The following is a 14,395-nucleotide window of genomic DNA, read 5'->3' as shown; positions in this document are numbered from 1 at the left end:
TATTTAGATCGTATATGTATCATGAATTTGTGATATTTTATCAATTCTTATATTACACTGTCTCTCTTGCAATATTGCATTAATGACAGTAAGTATTAAATGTAGTGCTTTCGATTAAAAATACAGAGAAACTGGAGGTAGCAAGCTTCAGTTTTGTGTTTACCCTACACATTTTTGTCTTATTTGCTTGTGCATTTTTTTCACTTTAAATAAGTTCTTCACCTGGAGAATATTAAATGTGATACAATTAATACATTTCTTAACTAACAAGCATTTCTTTCTGTCCTGTATTATGATATCTTTATGATATCTCATTTTGGCTAACTGCAAAGATAATAAGAATCAAACATTTTAAACTTCATGTTTCTTTTGGTTGTTTGCTGTGAAACTGACTCTGACCACTATAGATGCAGTAAGAGGGATGAATAAACTTTTATAAAAAACACATCAGTTGTATCAGATATTATAAAAATTACTGCTAAATTCAAAACCATTGATTCTTACGAGTGAAAAGATTTAGATTTTCCCTAAATTAGATTGCCATAATTTTTTTCTACTAAGACACTTTCTCTTTTCTAAAATTTGAATTCAAGCAAAGATTTTTATTTAAATAATGCTACTTGACAGTTTATAAAATAGTTATAAGCCCAGACTTCTCCATAATACTTTTTCTCTCAATTGAATTTTTAACTTCTACTTAGAGTTCTCTTTTATCTAGTTCCTCAGAGCCTTCAAACTTTAAGATTGAAATCAAGACAGTCTGCTTGGCTAATGAACTGTGAACTTATTAATCCTGAATTAATTATATGAAAAGGTAAAAATGAAAGTTTAACCTTGTTTTTATAAAGATCTTTATCAAAATAAGTCTTCTCAAGTCATAGAATTTGAGCTAAAAGTCACTTTAATCTACTTTACTTTTTTTTTTTTTTTTTCTTAAAGATGAGGCCTCACTCTGTCACCCTGGTTGGAGTGCAATGGTATGATCATAGCTCAGTGCAGCCTCAGACTCCTGGGTTCAAGTGATCCTCCTGCCTCAGCCTTCCAAATAGCTGGGACTACAGGCACATACCACCACTCCCAGCTAATTTTTTGTTTGTTTGTTTTGTTTTGTTGAGATGGGGTTTTGCCATGTTGCCTAGGCTGGTTTTGAACTCCTGGCCTCAAGCGATCCTCCTGCCTCAGCCTACCAAAGTACTGGAATTACAGATATGAGATACTACACCTGGCTACTTCACCTTAATCACCTGGCATCACATGCTTAAAATAAGGGGATGCCAAAAACACACTGGTCTTGTCAATGTACTTCAAAATAATAAATAATATAGCATCTTAAGATATGTATAAATGCAGAAAATCACAACACAAAAAAATTCTATTCTTTCTATTCTTCCCTTCCCCCTCCAACAAATAGTAATTCTTATTGTCCCTGGTAGGTAAGCCTGTTTTCTTCAAAACATAAATGCCTATGACAGATAAATGACAAAAGAAGCTATTTCTCTTTAATAGCCTTATCACTCTTGTGCTACATAATCATAAATCAATGAATGCACAAATGGGACATTCAAGGAAAAATAACTTTTTTCCAACATCTGTGCAATATGGGACATCAGATCAGCTACTCAACTCCTATGTTACAACTATGTATAAACTGTTAGAATCTTAACTGCCTTTGTGGCTTTGGTGGACACCAAACTTTTTATTCCCGTTGAAGGACATGGTGCCAGTGGATTAGATGTGGTTCTATTTTATTTATATATACTTTTAAAAATAGATAAGTATAGTAGAACTTAAGAATAAATAAGTCAGTACTGATAGCATTGACGCTGATCAGACTTCTGACTTCTTGCTTGGCTAAGAGATAGCATTGATTTAGTTTTCTTCCCATTTTCTGGCTTATAAGCATTTAGTTACCTTTTATCCTCTTCCAGGAAGAAAAAAAAAAAAGATTTGTTTTTAAATATTCAGCATTAACAACTTTCTCATAATCATTTTGGTTTACTTTTTAAATAATGTCTTTTCTGTTAGTTCATCATAGCCACAAAAGAGATAAAGAAATAACTGTGGTCAGGCCAAAATAAAATGAAAATTACTTCCTAATAAATAAAATGTAGTTGAGCAGTAAAGTAACATTAAATAACTTTTGCTGTAGAGCACTTAGTTCTTGGAAATTTTTCTGGAAACATAGAGATTAATACAAACAAATGTTAGCTGGTTTGTACTGTAGTAGTAATTAATCCAATTTGCCTTTGTCAAGTAGCATTTTTATTTTTAGGTATAAATGAGCTATGCTCTTTGAAATTCTTAAGTATTTTCAGTTGCAAAATCTTAGAATTTATACAAAAGTAGAAATTCACTTTATATAAGATTAAAGTAAAATTCATGTACAAACTGCACACTGTGGTCATAGGAGTCAGCTTCCACAGAGCTGCTAGGCTGGGCCTTTGTACACACAGACAGTAGACATCCCTTTGTTTTGCCCCTCCTTCTCTTCTTCAGCAGTCATTCAATGACAAGCGTAAAAAGAACCTCTTTTCCCGAAAATTCCCCTTCTACAAGAACAAGGACCAGAGTGAGCAGGAAACAAGTGATGCTGACCGTAAGTATGTGGATCCAGTGGTCAACTGAAAATAAAATGTAGAGGGACCTACTGCCCTGCAGTTGGTTGTTACCATGGAGACAGTTTCAAGAGCTGCAACAGGTTGTTAATCGTCTTCAAGGGCAACTTAACAGATATAAATTAATTTATATGCCAGTCTTTTTCTGGCACCTTAGGAATTCTTAATTTAAAGCAAACAGCATTTTTAAGTTATATGTTTATAACTTGAACATATAAGTATGTATAAATAAGTGCAGTTATTTGAAGGAAAGATTTTTATGAAAAACACTTAACATTCATACATTCAAAGAATATTTTAGAGGGAGAACATAAATAACTGAGAAGCTACCTATTGATTTCTAAGTATAACATTGCTAGTCTTCAATACTGGATTATCTAGAGTCATTCCATTTTATCCTCTTTCTTCATTATATGTAGACAATCTGGATTTTACTTTTAAAATAGCAAGAAATGTTCTAAAATTTTGCTTCTCTACCTGAATCAGCCTTCATGCTAGAACTTATATTCTTTTGGTAGATTATAGTTAGTAGCTAGCTCATTTCAAAGTTCTAGAAATCTGTAAAAATGCTCTGTAAGATACATGTACCTGTAATGGTCTTGGAACTGTCTCTTACTGTAGCACCAATTTTGTGCATTACTGACAACTATTTTCTTTGATTATCTTTTTATTGCTTGCTCTCTGGGGACTACTCTCTACAGGAGATCCCTGACGACATGGGATCAAAAGGCCTGAGTAAGTGATCAAAATACTCCCAAGTTATTTTTTAACCTCCATCTACAGACCTACCTTATTCAGATACATTTTGAGATTCATGGTAGTGCCTTTCTGGCCTGAGGAGGTGTATGATTTAGATTGCTTTTAGAATTTTTATGTTTATCACGTTTGTCACATGCTTGGGACTTTTATTTCTCTAATACATAACTTTTTGTTTTTATTTTTCACATGTCATTTGAAGAATTCTCTGCTCATAACTTTATTTTCCTTTTTGCAATTTTTATGACAGGTACTTTTGCTAGAAACTTTTAAAATATAAAGAATTTTAGGGTATTTTTTTAAATAGTACTATCTGCCCTCATTATTAGAATATAGAAATATGCTTGCTTGGAGTTTTATGTTCCCTCTTTTTTATTTTTTTGTTAAAATAATTTAAAATAATTTTGATTATGTGTTAGAAAAGCATTACTGTAATATAAAAGTATAAAACAGGATAGAATACTACTCAAGTAGTATTTAGAATACTAGTCAAGTAGCAGTTTATTGAGGGGATAAATTGTATATCTCTTTTTTTGAGAAAGTTGTAAGTTACCACAAGAGTATAAGAACTATTTTGTTTTTCCTTTAGCTAAGATGTTGCCTTTGTTTTTGGTTTTTGTTGCTGCTATTGTTTAATTTTCTAGCTAGTTACTTAATCTTCATATAAAGCTTCACACAGGGCCTAGTATGTAGAAGACATTCAATAAACATTGGAATGAATGAATGAAGCAAGAAGCCATTTTAGCAAACAAAATTTTTAATTTGTGTGTTTTCAAATTGCTTAACTATGAAAATTTACCAAACATTACTGAGTAACTTTAGGTTATAGTGCTCATAGAAGTAATCTTTTAATCTAATGTTTTCTAAATGATTCTTTCTATTTAGATTATTAAACATTTTGAAAACTTCTTTGTAATTCAGTGATCATTAAGCATATAGCCAATATCTTTTAACTTTCTAAGACCTACATTAATAAACATTAAATTTTACAAAAGACATTTTTCTGATTTATTCTAAGTTTATACTGGAATTTTAATCTAAACTGTAGGTACTTTTATTTCAACCATAATTATTTAAGTTTGTATTAGATTGAAGACAGTATGTTTATGTACGGCTCTTTCTGTTAGACACAACTTGTTATCTTTGCATGTACCTTTATAGGATTTAGTAAGGACCACAGACTTCCTATCACTAGTGGCACCCTTTTGTACATCTCTTACGTTTGGGGAAAATTATCAATGAAAACCTCTAAAACTGGAAAATACTACCACAAGTTATGTATGCTATAGAATTTATTTTGAGATCGATAGCATACTTTATAGGTGGTATGGATCAACAAATGGACCCACAGATTTTTCTTATCTGTTAAGTGAACAAAGACATAGGAAACTCATAGAAAAACGAAAGATAGAATTTGGCTCCCATATTGATGTTATAATAGATGATAATTATACCTTAATCCTATATCCCTGGTTCTAGTTGAAGATTGGGACCTTAGAAGAGAAATAATATGAAAAATGGTAACTGATTATCAGACAACATTATTCAGGATTTTATTTTCTGGAGAGTGACCCCAGATTCCTTGAATAATAGATTTCTGTGCTTCATCTCACAGGAATTAAAAGAATTTATTCACCTGGTAACTTGATCAGATCAAGATTTTATTCAGAAAATGTTGGAGAAGACAGAAAAATATTAGTGAAATTCTAAAACTGGATATGATGGAGGTTATCACATAAAATAGATGATATAAGGCAGTTGACAAGGTGCCCATGATTATGTAGTAGTAAATACTGGGAAGAATAATGTGTTCAAGGACATTACTTGTGACCTCAGTTATTTATATTCTAAAGTTAAGAATATAGGGAATAAACTAAGCAAAATTTTGAGAGACTTTAATATAAGAAAATAAGTGCAACTTAATACAGGTAGTCATCTGGCCTTATTGGAACAAAACTCATAAAAGAACCCCAAACAGAAGATTAAGTTATTCTAGAGAAGCAAACCAATTGAAGAGACATAGAATGACACTGAATATCAAGAAAAAAATGCCTATCTGCTGTAAATTCACACAACCTATTACAAAAATGGAGTATTTAATTGAAGAGCGGACGGAGAAACAAGTGATACCATAGAATACTTTGTATAGACATGAATTCATGTGTTCTTTATTCTAAAAAGAAGAGAGTCAAGTAAATGATTGATTTGCCCTGTTGACTGGGGGAGTAGAGAAAACAGAGAAATTGTTTTATAGAACCTAATTTTGCTAAACAGAACTAATTGAGAGTACAACAAAAGTTTGGAAGAATGCAACTAAGTCGTCATTTGTGAAAAGCTAGAAATAAAAACCTGTGTAGCTTTTATGGTTTTAAGGAGGTAATTTTGAAGAAGCTCAAAGGACTAAAACTAGGTAAGATTCCTTTAACAGAGACTAAAAGGAAACATAACTGAATAAAAGATACATGAGGTACTCAGAAGTGAAATGATGACATAATGTTTGAGACAAAGTTTGTTCTTATTACATGTAGTCTTTCCATTTTTACAACTTTCCATTTTGTACAACACCTCAAAAATTTCCTCAGGCACATAGGTTTCCTGTTACATATGTCTTCTTTCTTCTCATTTTAAGAACTTATGCATAGTTGTGCAGAGCTTGCAAATGCCAAAACCAGACTTACTTTCATTTGCATTACGAATAAGATTTAAGAGTAGTATCATTGCTTCAGATTGGTGATGTAGTGTTAGAGGAGAGCAGAAGAGAAACATGATATACTCTACTCTATCAGAAAGAAATGTTTGAGTACAAAGAGAAAGCTTGGTTAGAGAAATTTAGAATCAAACATCATAAACAGGCTGGATACAGTGGCTCACACCTGTAATCCCAGTACTTTGGGAGTCTGAGGCCAGCAGATCACCTGAGGTCAGGAATTTTAGATCATCCTGGCCAACATGGTGAAAGTACCTATCTCTGCTAAAAGTACAAAAATCAACCGGGTGTAGTGGTGCATACCTGTAATCCCAACTACTTGGGAGGCTGAGGCAGGAGAATGGCTTGAACGTGAGAGTTGAAGGTTGCAGTGAGCCGAGATCACGCAGCTGCACTCCAGCCTAGGCGACAGAGTGAGAATCTGTCTTTAAAAAAAAAAAAAAAAAAACTGTCATAAATAAAATCTTGAAGAATATATTTGTACCATGTGTGTCACAGGGATAATTATCCTTACACTATCAATTTTTAACAGATAAGAAACAAGTTAACTCTCCATTAGAAAACTGGACAAGATGTGATAAGAGTGTTCAAAAGATAAGCAAATGAAATAAGCATTTAAAAATGCTTGATTTCCCTAGTAATGATAAACAAAATGATGTTTTACCTGTCACTTTGGCAGCCTTTTGTTTAAAAGGCAAACCCATGATGGAGAGAGTTCTGCTAAATGCCTGCTTTTATTGTACTACAATTGGGAGTGTAAATTGGCACAAGCCTTTCCGAAAAAGCACACCTTTGACCCGCTAAATCCTTTTCAAAGAATTTATCCTGAGTGTAATTAGAGATGGAAATAAAGCCTTATATATCAGAATGCTTATTATAATATTATTTAGTAATAACAGCAAAAATTTAAAAGTATCTTAAAACATCTTAACAGGAAATGGCTAACGAAGTATGATTTATCCATATTATGTAATATTACATAACCATTGAAATCATATTTAAAGATAATGACATAGGGAAATGCTCACTATCAATGAAAAAAGTAAAATAGGAAACTGTACCTGTATTGCCTCAGACTTGTAAACATGTTTGGAGCTATTTTAAATAGTTTTGCTTTGAACATTCTTATACATGTGTTTTGGTAAGCACATAATGCCTTTCTGTTGGGGAAATACCTAGGAAAGGAATTGTTGGGTTATATGGATATACATTTGTCCAGCCTTAGTAGATATTGCCAAATAGTTTTTCAAAGTAGTTTTACCAATTTGCCCATTTCTAATATATATACCCCCGTTGCTACATGTCATTGTCTATGCTTGACGTGTCTGTTTTGATTTTTCATTTTAGCCATTCTGGTGGATGGTAGAGATACTTATGGTTTTAATTTGCATTTCCCTGACAAGTAATTAACTTTAATACTTTTTTATATGTTTATTGATTATTTGACTATCTTCTTTGGTAAAATGCTTTGAAGAGGAACATTTTCAATTAATAAAAGAAAAACATATTATTTTTCTAACAACATTACAAACAACTATGATGCTATTCTAAGGACTATACTTTGAGTAGTGAAGTTTTATTGTAGAGGAGCAAAGTAAAATGATATTTGAAAGAACTTGCAGAATTTGTTCTATAGCTTTTGGCAATCTTAGAGTATTTAAGGTAAGTAGGAGACATCCCAAAAAAAAGATAGTGAAGAGATTTTAGTAACTTAAAGTTTTTGTTATATAAATGTCTGATATATTCAATAGTGGAAGAGTGGTAAAAATAAACCCTGTAAGTATTTGTTTATCCAGCTTTCATAACTGTCAACTGAAAATTTACCGATTCTGTTTCTTCTGTGCTCCACTTACACTCCCCTCTCTTCACCCCATTGCATTAACTCATTTTTCTTTAGTTTACAAACTAGAGATTGCAGAGGGTAATACCAATCCTAATATAAACAGAACTCTTTTTTTAATGTGGCATGCTTCTGGGAATGACATTTAAGGAAATAGGACAAAAGGTTAAATGAAGACATCCATAGTTGTTGATACTTGTGAAAAACAGTTTAAAGCAAATAAAAGATCTAAAAAGTAAATAGCAAGGTAAATAATTTATCAATCTAATGGAATATTATACACCCATTTTTTATTATTGCTATAAAGCCCATGTGGTGACATGGAAAGAAATATTTTAATATAAGCTTTTTTAAAACCTACCATTTTACATGTGCTTACATATATTAATGAATTCTGCTTGCATTTTTAAAGTCCTTGCTTTATTTAAAACGTATGTAATCAAGAGTAAGGAAGTTATAGCTTGTCTTTGAAAGTTAGAATAACAGACTCATTTTTCACTATAATACCAATTTAAGAATCCTTTAATTTGAAATCTTAAGTTCAGCCATTCTTTGTACATTTCACTAGTGCTACTTGATTTTAGGAGACTCTCTGGGTGGTATGGTATAGCAGATATTTATCTTCAGACATTTTCTTTTTTGTCTTTGTTTCTTAGAGACAGGATCTCACAGTGTCATCGACACTGGAGTACAGTGATATGATCATAGCTCACTGCAGCCTGGAACCCTTGGGCTCCAGCAGTCCTCCTGCCTTAATCTCCCAAATGGCTAGAACTACAGACATGGCACCACCAGGCCCAGCTAATTTTCTTTTTTTTTTTCTACAAAGTGTCTCTTCGTGTTGCCCAAGCTGTTCTCGAACTCCTGGTCTAAAAGTGATCCTTCTGCCTCACCTTCCCAAAGTGCTGAGATTATGGGCATGAGACACCATGCCCAGCTTCAAACATTTTTTTTTTAACCTTAAAAAAATGTATTTCCAGCTGGGCAAAGTGACTCATGCCTGTAATCTCTGCACCTTGGGAGGCCGAGGTGGGTGGATCATATGAGCTCAGGAGTTCAATACCAGCACGGCCAACATGGTGAAACGAGTCTCCACTAAAAACAGAAAAATTAGACCAGGCGCAATGGCTCACAACTGTAATCTCAGCACTTTGGGAGGCCAAGACAGGCAGATTACCTGAAGTCAGGAGTTCGAGACCAGCCTGACCAACGTGGAGAAACCCCTGTCTCTACTAAAAATACAAAAAAAATTAGCCGGGCATAATGGTACATGCCTGTAATCCCAGCTACTTGGGAGACTGAGACAGGAAAATCGCTTGAACCTGGTAGGCAGAGGTTGCAGTGAGCCAAGATCGCGCCATTGCACTGCAGCCTGGGCAACAGGAGCTAAACTCCGTCTTAAAAAGAAAAAAGGAAAAATTAGCCAGGCGTGGTGGTGGGTACCTGTAGTCCCAGCTACTCAGGTGGCTGAGACACAAGAATTGAATCACTTAAACCTAGGAGGTGGAGGTTGCAGTGAGCTGAGATCGTGTGACTGCACTCCAGCCTGGGCAACAGAGGGAGACTGTCTCAAAAAAAAAAATTCCAGCTGGGTGTGGTGGCTCATACCTGTAATCCCAGTACTTTGGGAGGCTGAGATGGGAGTATTGTTTGAGGCCAGGAGTTTGAGACCACGCTGGGAAACATAGTGAGACCTATCTTTAAAAAAAAAAAAAAAAAAATTTTAGCAGGGCCTGGTAGCACATACCTGTAGTCCCAGCCACTCTGGGCTAAGATGGGAGGATCACAGAAGCCCAGGAGAGGAGGTCGGGGCTGCAGTGAGCTATGTTCATACCAGTGCACTGCTACCTGGGCAACAGAGTGAGGCCCTGTCCCTTTAATTTAAAAAAAAAAAAAAAAAAGTTAAAATGAAAATTTAGGTTTCCCTGTCTCATTGAATGTTTTATTTTTTAGAAATATAAGTATTAGTCTTTTTTTAAATTCAAGGGAGATATTTATTGAGAGAACTTGAGATTACATTTAAGTGGATGAGAAGAGTGCCTATTTACTAATCAATAAAGTTGTGAAATGGGGTCACTTTTAAGGAAGGGCCAGACAATTTTTGGCTGGGTTGTTTTCCTTGTCTTTTTTATGTTTTGCAAAACAGCCACTGTCAATTTTATCAAAGCAGAGTTTCTGAGAAATATTAGTTGGTTTTAAAATGCAATGTCACAATTGGTGCATTCCTTTCCAGCTGACTCTTTTGAGACATCTGAATTTATGACTTCTAAAATGCTTCATCTGTATGATCTCAGAAACATGGACTTTCATTTTCAGAAACAGGAGTGGAGCTGGACTATAAATAACATCGTCTATTTATTTTTAATTACAAAGACATCCCTTCATTAAAATGAGCATCTATTTCCTTAAATACAGTTTGTCCCCTTTGCCAGTTATTGCTGTTTCAAAAACTGAATTAGATAGTGCCAACAATATTTTCTCTTTGGGTTGTATATCTACATTTAGACTAATTCAGGATCACTTTGCCTTTGTTGTCATATTCTACTTGCTCTTTATAATAGAGACTTGTTCATAAGCTGTGTTGTACAAAAATAAGGCATTGTCCATAATTACAGGTGTTTTCCCTTGCTAATATATATTTATTTGAAAAAATTAAACTTTTCAAAGAAAAGAAAAAATGCTTTTAAAAAATTACTTTGTTATATATGGCTTATATCTCAACATTTTATGTCACCCTCTTTTATTTTGATTATTTGCTTTTATCAGCTTTTTAAACTCATGACACTGTGTTTTCTTTATTTGTCTTCCATTGTCCTGCAATTTCAGAGCATGTAACTTCTAATGCCAGCGATAGTGAAAGTAGTTACCGTAAGTGTCTTAAGTTGCTTGTTCTTTTATAATTTCAAGTAATAAATTCTCTGCAGGGGTGGAGGGATTCTTAGTTCTAAAAACCTAAAGTTAATATGATTGATATTAAAATCAGGGAAAGCCAAGTAAAATTTTGTGCTATGTAGAGGTTAATTTATAAAATTTTAATAAAATACTAAAAATAGTATTATTTGTGTACATAGTACATATATGTGTGTGTATATGTATTTTTTATAAGAAGTAAATACTTTCATGGGGGAAAATTTGTATTTTGACATTTTGTTCAGTTCTGTTTTTAACATGAGTGCTAAAAGAATATTTTTCAGTAATGCTAAATTATAATTAGCTTTATTTCTGTTTTCATTCTTTTTCATCAATACTGATCTGAATCAAGTCATTGTTTATCACCAGCACTAGGTGAACAGAAGAAATAAGAAAGGAAACATTTTCAATGTTTGCTCAAAAAATAATGCTAATTTCTCTTTTGATGTTTTATATTATATTCTTGGTTTTATTAAGTGAACTACACAAGCATGTGATGTTTTTAAACAGATTTGGGTATGGGAGAAGGGGAGAGTACATAATGTTATCATTTGTAGCACCTTAAAAATTAAAATTGCTTTTCTAACTTTTTTTTTTTTTTACTGCTGTCTAAATGAAAGTAATCTTGATTACAGATGAGTACGGCTGCTCAAAAGGTCCATCCTGTTAATATCAGTCCCTAATACTTTCTCATGTTAACAGTATATACTTTTAACCGTCATTCATTTGGTTGATTATTTTTCTACATAATAGTTACTTGACTTTTTTTTTTTTTGGTGTGGAAACGATTTCTTGTATTTCAGCATTTTATTGCTTATAACCAGAATCCACTATAGAGTAATTGAGTGGCTTTCTAGGCTAAAAAGAGGTAATGAAAGTATATACTGTCTGTCTCATCATTTGCATGAATTATTAAGGCGTGGAATATTCAAATTGCATGTGTTTGCTAGTATGTAAGCCATGTTTTACATCCAGTACTTTAAAAAACAGCTTATATTGGTTTTATATACTTTGATAATAAAATTGAAGACAAAGAAATACACACTTAAAGCGGAAAAGAATGTTTATGCCAATATATGGATTTAAAAGACCTGCAGCTACATACATATAATATAAAACAATTGCAAAATTCATGGTAAAATTATTATAGGATCTTGATAATTAAAGAAAAAGTCTTCAAATACATTATCCAATATTGATTGTTTTCGTTGAACCACTTGGGTTAACACAGTCTTTTCTAATTTTGGGCGTGGGGACAAGGGGGATATGTATTAGTTAAAAACTGCTAGAGTTTTTAATTTTGTAGTTCTTTTCGTTGGATTCAGATATAATTTGTAGACTCTTTCATTTAGAATATTTCCTAAGCTCTGAACCTTTAATTTAACCTTTAATTTAGAAGCTTTAACTTCTTGTATGCTTTTAAGTTCACAGCAGAATGTATTATCTCCTTTACTATCACTGTGGTTTTTTTATTGGAAGGATTTAGTTTTATCTAAAGCTCTTTTTGATTCACATTAAATTTCTTATTTTTTACAAAGTTTAATTCGTGAATTTTTTCATCAGTGAAATAGTGACAATAGTTTTTTGTTTTGTTTTGTTTTGTTTTGTTTTGTTTTGTTTTGTTTTAAATGGCAAGGTGTGGTGGCGGGCGCCTATAGTCCAAGCTACTCGGGAGGCTGAGGCAGGAGAATCGCTTTTTTTTTTTTTTTTTTTTTTTTTGAGACGGAGTTTCACTCACGTTACCCAGGCTGGAGTGCAATGGCGCGATCTCGGCTCACCGCAGCCTCCGCCTCCTGGGTTGAGGCAATTCTCCTGCCTCAGCCTCCTGAGTAGCTGGGATTACAGGCACGTGCCACCTTGCCCAGCTGATTTTTTGTATTTTTAGTAGAGACGGGGTTTCACCATGTTGACCAGGATGGTCTCGATCTCTTGACCTCGTGATCCACCCGCCTCGGCCTCCCAAAGTGCTGGGATTACAGGCGTGAGCCACCGCGCCCGGCACTAGTGACAATAGTTTTACCTTTGTGTTTATAATTTTAAATTTTAAGATAGTTGTAATTTTTTTTTAAATATACTGTTTTCAGTATTATAGTTGGTGGCAAAAGTAGCATATTTTTAATAGTAACAAATTACCTAATATGTATATATGTAGATAGAACTGCTCATTAAAGCATTAATCTTTAACAGATTTAATAATTCTTAAATTCTAAATAAAGAAGTAGCACATAGCATCACATGAAGATTTTAGATTTAATGATTATTTATAAAATAAGTTATTGATTTAAAAGCTCATTTATATTTTGTTTTACATTTAGCAAACCCACTTTTATGACTTTATAATTTGCCACATTTATTTATTTATTTTTACTAAATCTTGCCATAAAGTACCTCTTTCCATATCTTTGCCATTTTCTTAGGAAAGTTCTAGTAATGTATATGTTGTTTATGAAGAATTAGAATTCAAGTAACATCAGTTATCTTTATGTATTTTTCATCTGTGCCTTAATTTTCTAATAGGTGGTCAAGAAGAATACGTCTTATCTTATGAACCAGTGAATCAGCAAGAAGGTTTGTGAAACCTATTGATGTTTTATAATCTTCTAGAAGAATGTATTTTTAATTTGAGGGAAAAAAGTCTAATACCCCCAAAAAATGTTATATGTAGAAATTTACTACATGTATTTTATGAAACATAGTTTATTCCATAGTATATTAGAATCTCGTCACTTCATGTTGACTTTTATATTTGTGTTTTATTTCCTAAGCAACTTTTTTCAAGTGTTCTTGTTAACATTGCTATCTTCCAAATAACCCTTTTTTGAAATTCTTGGGAGCATCTTTGACCCTTCTCTGTTCCTCATGCTCCCCAGCTAATCAGGTTCCAGGCACTATTGTACTTCTTTCTTATTTATGACCTTCTCTTCGTCCCTTCTACCACAATGTTAGTTCTCAGTCTCATTACCCATTTCCATTCTTCCAGCACGATCTTATACGACCTAGAGTTTACACTTCTTTAGATCATCTTTCTAAAACACTACTGTGATTATATCACTTCCTACATCTAATTTCTCTTCTGCCCTTCTTTGCTCTGCTTCCTTACAATTTCTGCTTCAAAACCGTCTGTAAAACACTATGTGTTATTCTGTCATTTGCAATGTAAATAAACATAATCTGCTAAAATACCAAATTTAATTTCGTTTAATTATCAAGTATATGACTTCTAGCAGGAGACTGAGTAAACTTTAAGATCTTAGTCAAGATTATAAAACGGCAAATTAGGCATCTTTGATTGATGGAAGAGGGAAGATAGAGAAGGAAGAAAAAAATTCTTTGTAATGGTTACGGATATTTTTGTTCTCTGGTGAAATAAAATATATTGATATTCGTTGAATGTTTATTCCTTTTAACATGCAGTTTATCTTTATAGTTAATTATACTCGACCAGTGATCATATTGGGACCTATGAAAGACAGGATAAATGATGACTTGATCTCAGAATTTCCTGATAAATTTGGATCTTGTGTTCCTCGTGAGTAACCCAAACAAAAACATTTAATTGTTATTCTT

General features: G+C 33.0%; 1 protein-coding gene across 30 annotated transcripts in view; it reads left to right on the top strand.

Annotated features, from left to right (window-relative positions):
- DLG1 (discs large MAGUK scaffold protein 1) overlaps positions 1–14,395 on the top strand; it is a 291,753-nt gene that overhangs the window by 258,814 nt on the left and 18,544 nt on the right. For 11 of the 30 annotated variants that reach the window (XM_032298165.1, XM_032298162.1, XM_032298163.1 and 8 more), the window contains 5 exons: positions 2,497–2,596; positions 10,745–10,786; positions 11,449–11,484; positions 13,346–13,396; positions 14,256–14,357. In XM_032298165.1, the coding sequence (XP_032154056.1) occupies positions 2,497–2,596; positions 10,745–10,786; positions 11,449–11,484; positions 13,346–13,396; positions 14,256–14,357 (331 nt within the window). Of the gene's footprint in view, positions 1–2,496; positions 2,597–3,316; positions 3,351–10,744; positions 10,787–11,448; positions 11,485–13,345; positions 13,397–14,255; positions 14,358–14,395 lie in introns of all 30 variants that reach the window. The other 19 variants (XM_032298173.1, XM_032298172.1, XM_032298190.1 and 16 more) reach the window with 6 other exon arrangements.

Source organism: Sapajus apella, unplaced genomic scaffold (assembly GCF_009761245.1).
Source record: "Sapajus apella isolate SASKATOON/1434 unplaced genomic scaffold, GSC_monkey_1.0 scaffold38, whole genome shotgun sequence".
NCBI lineage: Eukaryota > Metazoa > Chordata > Mammalia > Primates > Cebidae > Sapajus > Sapajus apella.
The sequence above is the reverse complement of the archived record's forward strand: the minus strand, read 5'-3'. Positions and strand labels throughout refer to the sequence as shown.